General features: G+C 25.3%; 3 protein-coding genes across 7 annotated transcripts in view; 1 reads left to right on the forward strand and 2 right to left on the reverse strand.

Annotated features, from left to right (window-relative positions):
- LOC102681247 (tetraspanin-5) overlaps nucleotides 1–6,517 on the reverse strand; it is a 46,043-nt gene extending 39,526 nt beyond the window's left edge. For all 3 annotated transcript variants that reach the window (XM_006618896.2, XM_006618897.2, XM_006618895.2), the window contains exon 1: nucleotides 6,160–6,517. In XM_006618896.2, coding sequence (XP_006618959.1) covers nucleotides 6,160–6,249 — 90 coding nt within the window. In that variant the 5' untranslated portion in view covers nucleotides 6,250–6,517. The remainder of the gene's footprint in view (nucleotides 1–6,159) is intronic.
- Nucleotides 6,518–7,843: 1,326 nt separating this feature from the next.
- LOC102670681 (protein arginine N-methyltransferase 7) lies at nucleotides 7,844–11,184 on the forward strand. Of its 3 annotated transcripts, none has more exons than XM_006618904.2 (9): nucleotides 7,844–8,023; nucleotides 8,697–8,827; nucleotides 8,910–9,131; nucleotides 9,199–9,431; nucleotides 9,537–9,666; nucleotides 9,723–9,949; nucleotides 10,021–10,579; nucleotides 10,638–10,798; nucleotides 10,880–11,184. In XM_006618904.2, the coding sequence occupies exons 1-9, from the start codon at nucleotides 8,002–8,004 to the stop codon at nucleotides 11,136–11,138; spliced, it is 1,944 nt and encodes a 647-aa protein (XP_006618967.1). In that variant the 5' UTR covers nucleotides 7,844–8,001; the 3' UTR covers nucleotides 11,139–11,184. The 3 variants fall into 3 exon arrangements, with proteins under 3 accessions (XP_006618967.1, XP_006618966.1, XP_031367899.1); XM_006618903.2 differs by lacking the exon at nucleotides 7,844–8,023 and adding an exon at nucleotides 8,045–8,603 and having other exon boundaries at nucleotides 8,678–8,827; XM_031512039.1 differs by lacking the exon at nucleotides 7,844–8,023 and adding an exon at nucleotides 8,390–8,603.
- A 4-nt stretch (nucleotides 11,185–11,188) lies between these two features.
- LOC102681999 (DTW domain-containing protein 2) lies at nucleotides 11,189–12,511 on the reverse strand. The gene is made up of 5 exons (XM_006618902.2): nucleotides 12,300–12,511; nucleotides 12,003–12,164; nucleotides 11,750–11,930; nucleotides 11,480–11,682; nucleotides 11,189–11,419 (listed from the first exon to the last, which is right to left on the reverse strand). The coding sequence occupies exons 1-5, from the start codon at nucleotides 12,380–12,382 to the stop codon at nucleotides 11,290–11,292; spliced, it is 759 nt and encodes a 252-aa protein (XP_006618965.1). The 5' UTR covers nucleotides 12,383–12,511; the 3' UTR covers nucleotides 11,189–11,289.
- Between the last annotated feature and the right edge of the window lie 3,059 nt (nucleotides 12,512–15,570).

Raw genomic sequence — 15,570 nt, forward strand, 5'->3', positions numbered from 1 at the left:
CAGATTGTGACGCGCGCGAAAATTTAGAGAGAAATTTTTATGAACCCGTAGAAAATTTTTATTGCGAGATCCCTTTTTTCTCGAAATTTTGATATTTTCAACACGAGGCTCATTTTATTCTCCCTGTTAATTATTTTCGAGATGCGAACAGTTCTCTGTTCATTTTGTAAAAATATTTTAAATTACGTACATATATATATTATATTTATTTTATAAAACAAACAAATTTGAATAGATAGTAGATTTCTTTTTTAAGGTGAAAAATAAAATTTTTGAATTCATTGAAAGGTAATAATTTTTAGATTGAAAGAAAATAAAGAGAAATGGAGTATCGCGATAAAAAATAACATTGTTTTGCATCGAATTGAATTTGCATATTAATTCGCATGTATTGTTCTTTAACGATATTTATTAGAATTGTTATTGTTATTTATCACTATGTGATTATATCTCTGGTTCAAAATATGATATTTATTGTTGACATAAATGTACGAATACGAATCTTATTCAATACAGAATAAGATTTGGTACATTAACAATTGAGGACACGGATGCAAGAACAGCATAAGTGCACTTACCCTCTTTATGCGTCCGAGCGCATCATCCAGCCCTCCATACCTGACCTACTTACACAAAGCATACTTGCGTAATAAAAGGTCAGTCAAATTAGATATTGTACGAAGTAATAAAAACTTAAAAATAATTCTCAATCAATCACTTTAAGCGTCTTATTAATTGTATTATCTGGACTAATATGAGAAATTAATCTTATGTACAAAAAATAATCACAAAGTACGAGTAAGTATATTAATTATACGAGTTTTCAATTTCAAAAATATCAAATAATAATAAAGAGTAACAATTTTGTACGATTTTTTTAAAAAATTGATCACAGGGAATCATTTATATATACAAAGAGAAGAGTAAATTATCTTAAAATCCAATTAAATCTCAGAAATCACGAATAATCCGTTGTACTATAGATATAGCATTAGCACGTATTACTTTGATAACATTCATATCTTCTAATCCATGTAGAAGATCCTATATCAAGCTAATTGGAGTAACACGATTCGATACGCGTATTATATGAGATTTAGTGTTTTGTAAGATGGGTTTAAATGTCAAAGTATCGTATTAAACTGCATAATCAGAACAAAAAGGTTCACTTGGTCGGAAATGCATTTAAAATGTAGTAGGCAGAGAGGATACAGTAATAACGTTGTTCATAACATTTTCCGGTGGCCGGAAGATAGGGTTTCACGCACGCATGCTGTACTTATTCGTCCGTGTGACTCATGACAAAAGGTCGTCGAACCCGTTTTGTGCATAAGAACCTGCATGCTGTTTCGAATCGAAACAAATGGAAAAATTAGAATCGATAAAGATTTGTTCTGATGAAACAATTTGAAATTGTCTCTCGTATTATACGACTCAGTAATTGTTACGATATATCTTTATAATTGGAAATCATAGCGATTAATTTCCTTTCCTATGATTCTATTGTTTGCTAAGCCTAACTATTTTTTTTCTTCCTTGAATTTGTTACTTTAAAGGAAATTGAATTTTATCTATCCAATTTATGTAAGTTTTAAATGCAACGATGAATGAAATTTTATTAAAAACAAAAATTTTATATCGTAAATGTAATTTATGTATAAATTAATAAATTGTCATAATTTAATTCGATCGATGACTGCCAATTTATTATTAGTAAGTATGCAATTTTACGATACATTATTATTTAAGAGATTATATGCAAATATTTTTGAACAAATTATATTGTACAAAAAATGAATTGTTGAACCATTAAGTAAGCTTTGAAATTTCATGAAAGTAAATATAAATAAGATATAAAATTAATTTATATTTTAAGAACATTCATTGATTTCTCTTCATTGATTATTTTATTTTTATCTATTTTTTTATAGCTATTGAATACAAATATTATTTATACTTTTTTCTATAAAGAAAACGATAATTAAATGTCAATTATTTTATAATTAATAATTAATAAAATTGATGTTAAACACAATAAATTAATTAACTGTTTTTTTTATGATCCAAGTACTAAATAACTATAATATTGTTACAACAGCTGTAATACTCGTTACGTAATGATTAGAAAGCGAATCGACGACACGGTTCGTTATAATGCTTTGGATATTATTTTCAATTTAGAAGATTGATTTTTTTAATCGAAATTTCTTATAAACATATATTAACATGTTTCTTGCATTTTATAGTATTGCAATCACTGAACAGATAGAGAAACTCACTTTATTTTTAGCTAATACTTTCATCCAATATTTCTTATTTTTAATTTCTTTCCTTCCTTTGTGAACAAATATATTAAAATTTATTTCAATCTGAATAGTGTATGATTATTTTTTTCATTGTTTTAGGCTCTCAAAAAATCTGAAAAAATTCTGTATTGCTTATTGAAATCTTTATTTATTTATCAAAATCGAATGTCTAAAAGATTTATCAGAAAAAAATAAAAATTCCTTCCTTCAAAAATAAAATTTTGGTTCAGACAATAAATGGTCTAAATTCATTGTTTTAGACTCTTGAAAATTCCTTCTTCCTTATATAGTCGTCAACTTGAACGTTTAAATGGTTTATCAGGAAAAATAAGAACATTCTTTCAAAGGGATTTAAAAAGATAATATAAGAAACTCAACAAGAACCAATAGAAGGAGTCCATAGAAAGTTAAGGGGCGTAATGAACTTATAAATAATAGCTTTATACTTTTCTGTTTCTGAATTCTCGATTACAGATAATTGTCTAAGTCTTAACAAGATATATAATGGATTCTAAATGGAATTGCTTATTCTTATGGATGTTTGCTATGTATTCAATTAGAACGATGAATGATATGAAGCATATAAGAAAAATTGTTTAGCATCGATGAACCATAAAGTCATTCTACTTGTAAATACAAGTAGTCAGACAAGATTTGGTAAGGAGATTTAGACTTTTGAACTCAGACATCTTATATAGATTCCTTAATCTCTTGATTTTTATTTAACATTTCTGATAAATTTGATTATCCAAAATTAGAGAATTTAGAGTCAAAATTTAATATTTATATTATTAATTTATAGATAAGTTCATTAAATTGAGAAAAGATAATTGTGATAAATATAAAGGTAATTAGAATAAATGATTCATTTAATGAATGTGAATTTAAATATTTTTTAATCTTTTATATCGATTATTCTTTTCTCTGGACGAATAATTAAAAAAAATATATGAATTTTAATCAAAGTCTTTGTTTGTTTTTTAATCAAACAAACATTTATTAAACATTATGAATTTTCGATGATAAATTGTTATTTCACTTGTCTGTTTTTAATTTTTCATAGTATAAAAATTTAATATTTTTAATATTGGTAATTTTTATGCTTTAATATAAAATTTTATATAAAATCATTGTTTTTTTATTACTTTCTATAATAAAAATGGATAAATTACATTGCTTCACAAAATACTCTTTTCAGAAAATATTTTTCATGTTAAAAATAAAAAAATTATTGCAATGATTTAAATAATATTATAATAATAAATAATAAAATGATTTAATAAATAGATAAATATTTAAATTTTATCTTAAAAATATATTAATTTAAATAATAATTTAATTTAAATATTTTGATATTTCTTTTCCAATTTTTAAATTTTTAAATTGATCGATGGTAATTGGCCTTTTATTTGGAATAAAGAATTCTTTTTCTACTTTCTTTCCTATTATAATATGCACCTTATTATCAAGATCTTCCATCATATTCCAATAGATAATTTTATTTGTTCTTTATTAACTTTCGTGAAAGATTCTGAGGGAACGTGATAGAAAAAAATTTAACTTTTCATTTTTTCTTCATTTTTTTAAATAAATCACGAATTGTAGAAAGTAAAGACACGTTTATTTCATTGTTAAGAAGTAATTATGTATTCATGGAAGTTTTTACAACGTCGAAAGTTTACTTACCGTGCAAGAGAATCGAAGAAGTCACACTTACTTCGAGAAAAGCAAACCCATGCCATAGTGGCCGGTTGCACTGGTTAGAAACCGGTTTTACAGGCAAGTTTTGTAATGAGATTCCTCAAACACAGTCTTAGCAACGAGGAGACAATAAGAATAAGGAGTTACAGAAAGGAAGTAATAAAGACAGGAAACAATTGACATTTTCGTGAAAAACAATATAAGGTATATATTATAATACTTAATCAAAATGAGCAAAAATTTATTCAAAATCAAATACTTTATATGTTCGATCATATATTAATAATAAAATTTTATAATAAATTTATAATTTCTGGAAGTTTAAAAAAATTTGTATCTAAGCAAAAATTTAATTGAATCTGTCCATCATTTTAAATATGTACAAAAGTTTACATAAAGATAAAAATCAAATAATTTATTAATAATGAAATATTCGTCAATTTTAATGAATTCTGAGAGCTTGAAAAAAATTTTTATTTTCAAAATTATTATTCAAATCATTTGGAACTTTTTTTTAAATTTTATTCGACAAATTTTTAATGTTTAAACAATTTTTATTAAAATTTTTTTTTACCATTCAAAAATTAGAAATATATTCTATTTTTTCTCTATGAAATATTTAAAAAAAAATTTACGATATAATATTGTTACTAAATTTTCCAAAATTTCCTCTTTAGCGTATCAATTTTTCACAGTGCAGTTTATTTGGATAATTAATGTCGCAATGAATAAATATAATTCTCTGATACGATTATGATTATGTACATATAAAATGTTCATACACAATTTTCACTAGCACATATAATATTTATATTATTATATGTATATTTTATGTATTATTATATGTATATTAATTAAAATATGACAAAGAGATTGCAGATTTATAAATATTATCTTATTATCAATTAACGAACGAGTGTTTGAAAAAAATAGCATTGTGAACAAACTCGATGAGCATAATCAGTCACGAAAGAGAAACAGTTCATTACCGAACATCTGTTCGCCGAGTTGAAGGACGTTCAACTGTTTCCCAATGAAAAGTGAATATACTATCTTCGTCGAGAATCTTTCAATAAATCACTAGGATATTTAAATATCAATTTAACTCTACTTAATTCACAATATAGTGAAAAAAATAAAACTTATTTTATCCTCTTGTCTATACTATTATGCGAACATATGGTTGTATTCTTTGTCATTAAAGTTGAATTATCTTTGTACACTTTAAAAAAACTAATTCTTAAACTTAATCTTTAATCTAATAATTAAAATACCATATATTGCTAAACTGCATGAGGAGTATGAAAATTAATATATATTTAAGGAATTTAAAATATTTGAAATATTTAAATTTATATTTAAAATATTATATTATTATATTATATTTAAAATATTATATTTGGAATTTAATTTGTTTAATTTTTACATTTCAATTAATCTTGAAATATAAAAATTTATGTGATTTGTTTTAAAAAATGTATATATATAGTTATAAATATTCAATCTGTATATTACTATGTATATGGCATAAAAATTATAATTATAGAAGTTATAAATAGATATCCTGAATTGTTTTTGAAATTGGAGCAACTGGAGTGTACATGAACTGCATTGCAGATTTTTCACGATATTCATAAGAATAATTCATTGCATATACAGTATTTATAATTTTTTTTCATTTATATATGTATAATTGAACGAGTATTTTAATTTAAATATTTTCTCATACATATATGTATGTATATCCTGAAACTGCATGCATTTATTTAAATTTTTTATTATTATTTTTGTAAATTATTAATAAATGTAAATGTAAAAGCAAAAAATTAATTCAACAACTGATATTATTTATCATGTAATTAAGGAATAAAAAGAATAAATAAAATATTAAGTATATATATATATAAAATATATATATCATCAGTGGTAGGTTAATCATTAATCATTAATTATTAATCACATTTTCAGTTTTATTTGTCAAAACACAATGTAAAAAATTTATTTTTTGTTCTTTGTTAAATTAAATAAATTTCAATTATCCTACCAATGATTTAATAAAATCATAATAAAATCCAACAAATTTGAAGCTGATACATTTTGCCAACATCAAGCTAAAATAAAATAGATAAAAATGCATATATATTGTACTCACCCAAAACATAACGTTAAATCCAAAGATCACATACTTGAGACAGCAGCTCACTTCACTGGTATCCCTTCTATACTTCCGCACAGCAGGCATGGTTAAGACACATTTATCTAACGCTTTTCGCGAATTCCACGCATACGTGCACACAACACACCCGCAAAAATGCAAACCACTATATACACAACACAAAAGAGCACCGGTGCCCTACAGACAGAGCGAATCACAAATACAATGACATCGCCGAAAATGCAATTATCATCTTTTTTTTTCTTTCTTAATTATCTCGAATAACTATAATATGTCGTTTCTCTCTCGAACCTTTATCTTATGATTTATCACGTATTCTTTTTTTCGATTTAACCCTTTCCTTCGAGTCTAGTTGATCAGCTGATCACAATAACGTACCGTTTCGCAATCACGACTACCGCCATTGTCACGTCACGGTACGTACTACCCGTAGCTGGATCAACGAGACTGTGAGCGGGTCAGACTTTCCACTCGCTATCCGATTCTCCCCACCAACTAAATCTCACTCGTTTGTCCCTCCAACGCTAGATGTTCCACCCTTTAATGCCCTCTACCATGTCCTACCTCTCATATCATAGTCCTGTCTCTCTCTATTACTTCCCCTATTTCATTTTTTATTTTTCTCGATTGATCTTTCTCTCGATCATCTTGCTTCGCTCTTCAATGCGATTTTTTTTTTTTTCAGAACTGACGAGATATGAAATGGAATTATTATTCTGTGTATTTTTTTATTTCATTACCATCATCGTATCACATGCGATGTTATCAATTCAGAATAGAATGAGATAGCAGCGCTATTAAAATGAGAGGGATTATAATTAAATAAAAAAAAAAATATAGATAAGATACGCAAATGAAGTATATAATTGATTTAATATTCAATATATTTTTTATTTTACGTTTCGAGAATCTTAACATTTTGTCAATATCATTCTCAACATTACCGATTCGAATTGGAATAAGATTGAAACGTTACTTGGTTGGAATTGAAATTAAATTTCAATATAAAATATAAACAAAAAAAAATTTTTCTATAAGAATCTTCGATAGAATCTTTTAAAAATTTTTGTTATTCCCTGGATTAAACTTTCGTTTGTAAATTCTATTACATCTTATTTAAAAATTCGTATATTATATTTTAGGAGATAAATTATAAAATCTGGAATTTATTATCTATATTTTTTATATTAAAGATACAAATACATTGTATTTTTGAAAGAAAAATAATGAAAATGTATTTAATTGACACTTTATATTTCATTTGTAGTTACCCGCCAAAAGAAAGTATAAACAAAGAGAGTAAATATAAGGAAGAGGACAGAGATAGGGTAAAAATATGGAAATCAGCGCCATCTTCAGAGTGCCGTAAATGAAACTCAATGCACAAGGACAGAAAATAATAAGAAAAGGATAAAGATAGATAAGAACTGATTATTAGCGCCATCTCTTGAATATCAAAGACATTTATTAAAAACAAGATAAGGTAGAATCAAAATTGAATATTAGCGCCATCTCTCAAGTTTCTTACTTAAGAGATGGCGTTGATATTTAATTCTGAATCTATTTTATCGGCTCTATTTTTAAAAAAATGTCTTTGATATTCAAGAGATGGCGCTAATAATCAGTTCTTATTTATCTTTATCCTTTTCTTATTATTTTCTGTCCTTGTGCATTGAGTTTCATATACGGCACTCTGAAGATGGCGCTGATTTCCATATTTTTATCCTATCTCTATCCTTCTCTTATTGTTTGCTCTCTTTGTCTATACTTAATTAAATCGTAAGGGGGCTCTGAAGCTACTCGACATGGAGATGGGACATGAAAATACATTGGATGTTAGGTAGTTGGGTCTATTCTATATTTTATCTATGGTTATATATATTTGCACGTGTGTAGTTTGTATTTGTCATAATATTGAAATTATTTTTATATAATTATTAATTTTATGTTATTTAATTTATTTTATTATCTGTAACTCACATATCAATTATAACGCGATTTTCTTCAATTTTTCAATACATTATATGTTAATTCTAATCTCGGATTTCAAACTTGTGATACTGAATTTATTGTTGATAAATAAAAATTGGTCTAAATAAATATTTGATATTGACTTCATGTTATTTTTTTATTGTTGTCTTCATTTTTTTTTTATTTCTTGTTATCTTTATAAATAAATATATTTAATAATTGAATAATAAAATTTGCATTTATGTGATTTAAAAAGTTTATGTCGTAAGAAGGTTATGCTCAAAATTTGTTTTTCTCAATTAATTCGGATACGAAATATGAGTATCTTTATTCAGTGTTTAAATCCTTTAACGGGAACAATTAATTGGGAAGAAAAAGATGAAAATTATGATTATCATCAAGAAATTGCTCGATCAGCATTTGCTGATATGTTGCATGATCATGAAAGAGTTAGTACTTTCTGTTAAAATGTTCTGAAATGATTTTCTATTTATTATGTTTAAAAATTTTTTTATAATTATAGAATCAAAAATATTACCTAGGTATTAAAGCTGCAATTGAAAAAAAGCACCAAAATGGAGAAGAAGCTAATGTACTTGATATAGGAACTGGAACTGGTTTATTATCAATGATGGCTGCTAAATGTGGTGCAGATAGTATTACAGCTTGTGAAGTAAACTTCACCAGACACAATAAGTTTATAAATTATTAATATTATGATATTATTTGTATATTACAAAATTATATTTTTTTAGGCTTTTACACCAATGGCTAAATGTGCTATAAAAATAATTCAAGAAAATGGTTTTGAAGACAAAATTAAATTAATACATAAACGTTCTACAAAAATGACTATTGGAAAAAATGGTGATATGGTTAAAAAAGCAAACATTTTGGTTACTGAAGTATTTGATACTGAACTTATTGGAGAAGGAGCACTTTCTACATTTCGTCATGCTCATGAAAATCTTCTTGAAGTACAAATCATACACTTTTATATAATTTATATAATTTAATATATTTAATTTACTTATTTTATGTTAGGAAAATAGTATTGTAATTCCACATAGTGCTACTATTTGGGTACAAGTAGTAGAAAGTTCTGCTGTATGTGCATGGAATACAATATGTCCTATTAAAGTTAAAAATAAGTATTTATTAAACACTCCACATTCTGTAAAATCTTGTTCTGGAGCAGCTGCAGTACATGATATACAATTAACACAATTTCCTGATGATGCATTTAAGCCTTTATTACCTCCTCAACCTATATTTAAGTAAATATATATATATATTATTATTATTTAAGTAAATATATGTATATAAATTATTCAATATTAAAAGAATTTCATTGATAGTGAAATATAAAATAAAAATTCTAGGTTTGATTTATCTGGTAAATCAACTTTATTATATGATGAAAAAAGATGTTTGCATGTAAAACCAATTATAAATGGTACTGCACATGCTATTTTTATGTGGTGGGATTTAATTATGGATGTAAATAATCAGGTAATTATTATTTATTAAAAGATTTTAAATTTATTATTAAATAGTTCTTTATCTAGGTTTTATTAAGTTGTGCACCAGTGTGGGAACATCCAGATACAAAAATCTTACAAAATAAAGGTTTTAGTTTGAAAACAATAGCAGATTTAATACCATGGAGAGATCATTGGATGCAAGCTATTTATTATTTACCTGTTGAAACTCCAGTTACTGTTAACAATGAAGTTAGTTTAATTGGATATCACGATGAATATTCATTATGGTTCCAATTAATAAATGAATCAATGTAAGCCAATGTAAATATCTCATTACATTATTTTATAATTTGTAGATTTGTATATATCATTTTGCTTACAGAAATGAAGCACCAGATTGTGAAAGACCTGTCTGCAATTGTAATGTACATGTGGCTTATTGTAGAACTCGAATAGGACAATTAAATGATTATACACGAAATGAAAAATATATCAAAGTTTTAGAAGAAAAAATTACACCAGATACAATATGTTTATGTCTTTCGGACGGCTGTTTATTGGGTCTTGCAGCTATTAAATTAGGTGCGAAAAAGATATTCGTTTTGGAGACAAACTTTTTATCCAAAAAATGTATTGAAATGTTTGTTAAAAAAAACGAACTTTCGGAAAAAGTAGAAATTATTGAATCAGTAGATAATTTACCTCCCGAAAATGAAATTAATTTAATTTTTGGTGAACCATATTTTATTACTTCAATTGTACCATGGGAAAATCTTTACTTCTGGTATTTAATTTCAAGATATTCTTCTCAAATACAAAGGATTCCAATTGCAGCAACAATAATGGGAGTTATAGTTGAGTTTAATGATTTGCATAAAATACGAGCACCTCTTGGAGTCTGTGAGGGTTTTGATCTATCTATTTTTGACAAACTTATACAAGTAAGTGAATACAAATTGAAGATGTAATAGAAAAATTAATTTTTATGATGTATTATAGGCATCAAGTGATAAAAGTGATAGTCCTGTAGAAGTTCAACCATTGTGGGAATATCCTACTAAAGCATTAAGTTTACCTTTCGTTATTAAAAAATTTGATTTAACACAAAATGTAAATGAAATTGAAGATGTAAATATTTCAGAAACTGTGCCTATTTTAACGTAAGCTCTTATGATATTTTATATTAATAATTGTTATAAATTATAATATTTATATTTTATATATTTTTTATTTAAATTTAGGAATGGAATGTGTAATGGTGTAGCTCTATGGATTGATTGGCATTTGAATTCCGAAATCACAATATCGTCGGGACCTACCGTAGAAATACAATCTGGAACTCGGATATCATGGGATCCATTTACAAGACAAGGCGTACATTTATTTAAAGATATAACACATGTTACACAACAAAGTACTGTTTTATGGTCATTTAGTTTTGCACCACAATATGGAAATATGAAATTTGATTTTCGTATATTGTCAAAAAATATGAAATAACATGCTGCAATATTTATAAAAATATACTTTTAAATTAAAAATGTTATTCGTTTATCTTATTTGTATCTTTGTATTTTTCAAAAATATGGCTATAAAAATTACATATTTCTTATAAAATATCAACTTTCTAAGAACTATTAAATAAAAAATGTCATGTAGATTCCTCTGGCAGCATACGTAATTGCTTAGCTAATCTCCGTCCTATAAGTTTTGGATAAGCTTTTTGTTTAATTAAAAATTCTTTACTTTGATGAGTTACAGCACCATTTTCTAGTTGAAATCTAAAGTTTTTAAATTATTACTTTTATAAAATTGAGTTTATTATGTTATTAAAAACTTACCGGCAAAGATAATGTAATGGTCCAAGCATTTTATCTTTCAATTCTGGATCATTTTCTAAAATAGAAAGTGCAAATGCACCAGTTTCAAGTGTAGATAAACAACCTTCAGTTGGTTGTGTTCTAATAACATATTCACTTGTTGGAACTCCAACTAATTTACATGCTTGTAAAACACATAATGCTGGACTTGAATGATATATTGCCTTAAAAATAACATTTTTATATATTTCAATACATAAATTGATGAAATTACAAAATATATTATATTACCTTTGCTTGTGGCCAAGTTCCATCTAATAAAATAAGATTATAAGGTTTCTGTCCATTAATTCCAACAGGATTTAATTTATTAAGTGCTATGGCATCTGGAGATGGATATAATAATATACTATTTTTATCATTTAAAATTTCTGTTAGACCTTCATGTTTTGAAAGTGGAAATTTTTTTCCTCTAAAATAAAAGAAAATTATAACATTAACTTTTAATTTTTGATATAATATTTTGATATTTTAAATTAATTACCTGTAAATTATACATTTTCCAGGTTCTAATCCTAGAGCAAGCATAGGTGCCGTTCTTAAGCAACGTTTTGCTTCAGCTGGATGTTGTAAAATTATTATTTTTGATGCAGGACATATAGGATGCTTTGGTAACCCTGGACACCAACATACTGGTACTGGTCTCCTGTATTCATATAATATTAATATATTTAATAAAAAATAATGTTAGAATTTATTTCTTTATTTTATTAATATAAAATATATTTATTTCATTATAAAGATTTATATAAACATAACCTAATCACATATGTTTACATACTTGCACTGTAAGCATTTATCTCTTGTTTCAGGAGGATCAGCAAATATTTCTGATAATTCTTGCCACACAGTTTCTTCATTCATTATCTAATTATGAATTATAAAAATAAAAAGAAATTATTGAACACGTTAATAATTGACAGTATAGATTTAACAATATAGAAGATAGTATTGACTCTATAAAAATGCTATTTATATAATAATAATTCTTTCCAGTTAATTAATAAATAATTTTTTAAATATTAAATATCGATAAAAAAGTAAAAAAAGTATATTTTATAATTATATTTATATATGTATATTTTTATAAAAAATAGTTTTATGTTTTATGTCTATTCAATAATGAAAATTTAAATTTCGCGCCGTTAATATAATCGATTTATAATCGATAATAATTCTTTTGACTTTTTCGAGAATCGCAAGCATGACAGTTGTAAAAATGTAAGTTTGAAAGTGCCGATGTGATTTCTTCTTTACACTTTTAGTGCAAAAAAAAGTATTTTAAGAGAGCAAATAAAAGAATGTAAGTATTTTTTATTATATTTTATAATTTATTTTAATGAATTTATGTAAAATATTTTCATATTTCGTAATATATCTATTAAAATAATGCATATGATATTTTTGAACGATTCCTTAAGAAAAGTTCATAGTTTTTGCCAAATATTTTTCTAAAAAGATATTCTAAGTAAATATTCGTATTTTTAATGATTAATTTTATTCAATTTAATATTCATTATTCTTTAATATTTAATAATAACACACAAATAATAACCACTATTATTTGATACATATTTGCAATTTATTTCAGATTTCTGCTCTACAAAAGACATTATATATCATATATATGTGTTAAATTGTATGCTGCAATTAATCTGGTAGACTCGAGGAACAATTACATCAAGCCACGTTATTATGTAAGTTATTTTATTTCTATATTTATTGTCTCATGATTACACATGAGTTCAGTTTTAAGAAAATATATATTTCGAATATATATATTTATTTTTAATTTCATATGTAATAAAATCTTTATATCCATGATTTTAAATGAACATAGTTCGAAAAAATTAAATATTATATAGATAAAATTATTATATAATAAAAATAGTAATACATTATTTAAATTATTTACATTATTAGATATTGATATATAAATAATAATATATTCATTATCATATAATATTATCATAATTGTTTTATTTTATTTAAATTAAATGTTATTTTATTATTTAAATTGTGTTAAATTATCCGCGAGAATTCATTGCAATACATTTAGTTCCAATTCCAATCACTATGAACGTTCTAGTCATATTCTTTACTGAATCGATAATGTTGGAAATGATATTAAAATGATATAAAGGAAATTAAAAAAATATAAACTAGTGAAAATTTCTATTTTCAATTATTTTTATATTACAGATATTTGTTGCATTTTATTTGTATAAATTATAAGAAAATTCTAGAAATAATCAGTTGCAAAAATCTGCATAAGATTTTTTTGAATCATTAATTCATATAGATTATAAATTTTTCTAATAGAGTGCGCTGTATCATTAGATTATTTATTTTATAGAACTGTACAGGTAGGTATTGCATGTTATTTAAATGGAATTTTAATTTTTAGTAGAATTTTATTAAATTATATATAAAATCTTAGTAACAATAATTTTTATTATTAGAAGAAAGAACATTATATTTTATAGGTATAATTATAATAATTTTATATTCAGAAATATGATTTATTCTTTATTTTTATTAAAATGAATGATTTTCGTTGCATTTTAATAACTTTTTTAATATATTTAAATATTTTTCATATATTAATTATGAAATAAATAAATTATATTATAGAAAGCTTAATATACTTCATAAATAAGTCTTAAAGTTTTTTATATTAATTAGGATCCATGGAAAACAGAAACTTTCAGACTTCTATTTCAGAAATAAAGCGTGTATACTTTTTTTTTTCATATAAACTTTTTATTGCCGGTTATAAGACACCAGTAGCGAAATTTAATTAATTTCTTCAAGACAATAAACAGTACGAAGGTTTGGCATTGTCGACAATCGAATTAAAGCATCTATAGAATCCGTAAGAGTCAATAAATAAAGAAAGGGAATATCCGTGGTAGGATACGCGGATGATATCGGTAGGTGAGATCGTGTCGATGTCGCAAAAAGCGGATGACGTTGGTATTTTTAATGGAAAGCCGAAGGCAAGTTGAATAGAACAAGCTTTTGGGTAGGGAAGCGACACTCAGTTTCTTTGATCAATAATGAAAGTTCTCTCTGTCTCGGTTTCGCGTTCTTCTTCATTTCACTGTCTTCTTTCGCCCCAAGCTATTGGCTCTCTTTTTCTCCTTCTTCGATCACCGACGCTCTCTATCTTATCTTATACATTTTTAACCCTTATTCCGGTCTCCCTGTCCCCCTCCCAAGGAGGAGGACGAAACGGTGCACGAAGGTTCAAAGCGAAAGCCAAGTTCTAACAAGCCTCGAGCTGTTCAACGCTTCTGGCCCTCTCCCTTAAATAATCCACTCCTCGATCCGTTCGTACGAAAGCCTTTTTGTAAAAGCCTCGATAGCCTTCATCCACTGGGAAGAGAGTCTTAAAGAATTTTGGACTCTTCTTCTCGCTCAACGGAATTAAGAGTCACGTGTCTGTGAGTCATTAAGATTTGTTGCGAAATATTTCGACATCGGATCAGACATGGATCGAGGGTTTGAATCGTTTCTTGTTAATCCTCTTTGGTATCAAATCGTATTTGATGTGGATTTTAAAATATTTATATTTTTTTTTTGTATTTTCAGTTTATTATGATATTATGTACACTTTTATGTAGAATTATATTAATAGATTATGTAGAATTTATAATATTTATATATTTATATATATTTTTAAGAGAAAGAAAATAATGTCATAAGAATTGAATGTTCAAGTTTCGAACATTTTAATCGCATTTTAATTTAGTTACAATAAAATTAATATAAAAATCTAGAAGAATTATTAAAACGATAAAAATATTTGTAGGATAATAGTAATAATTTATACGATATCGTTCAAACATGACATCAGAATGTTAATTCTATTCAATATCGATTCAAAAACTTTAATTAGTATTTACGCATCGATGGTCGTGGAATCTGAATATTTCCAGTGCCGTGACTTCGAATATTGTAACAAAAAGGATCTTCTTCCGTATAGTTCGCGGCGAACAAGTCTATTGTGATCCGTTTCCTTTGACATGAAAAAAAAAAAAAAAAGGAAA

Source organism: Apis dorsata, unplaced genomic scaffold (genome assembly GCF_000469605.1).
Source record: "Apis dorsata unplaced genomic scaffold, Apis dorsata 1.3 scaffold_382, whole genome shotgun sequence".
In the NCBI taxonomy this organism is placed as follows: Eukaryota; Metazoa; Arthropoda; class Insecta; order Hymenoptera; family Apidae; genus Apis; species Apis dorsata.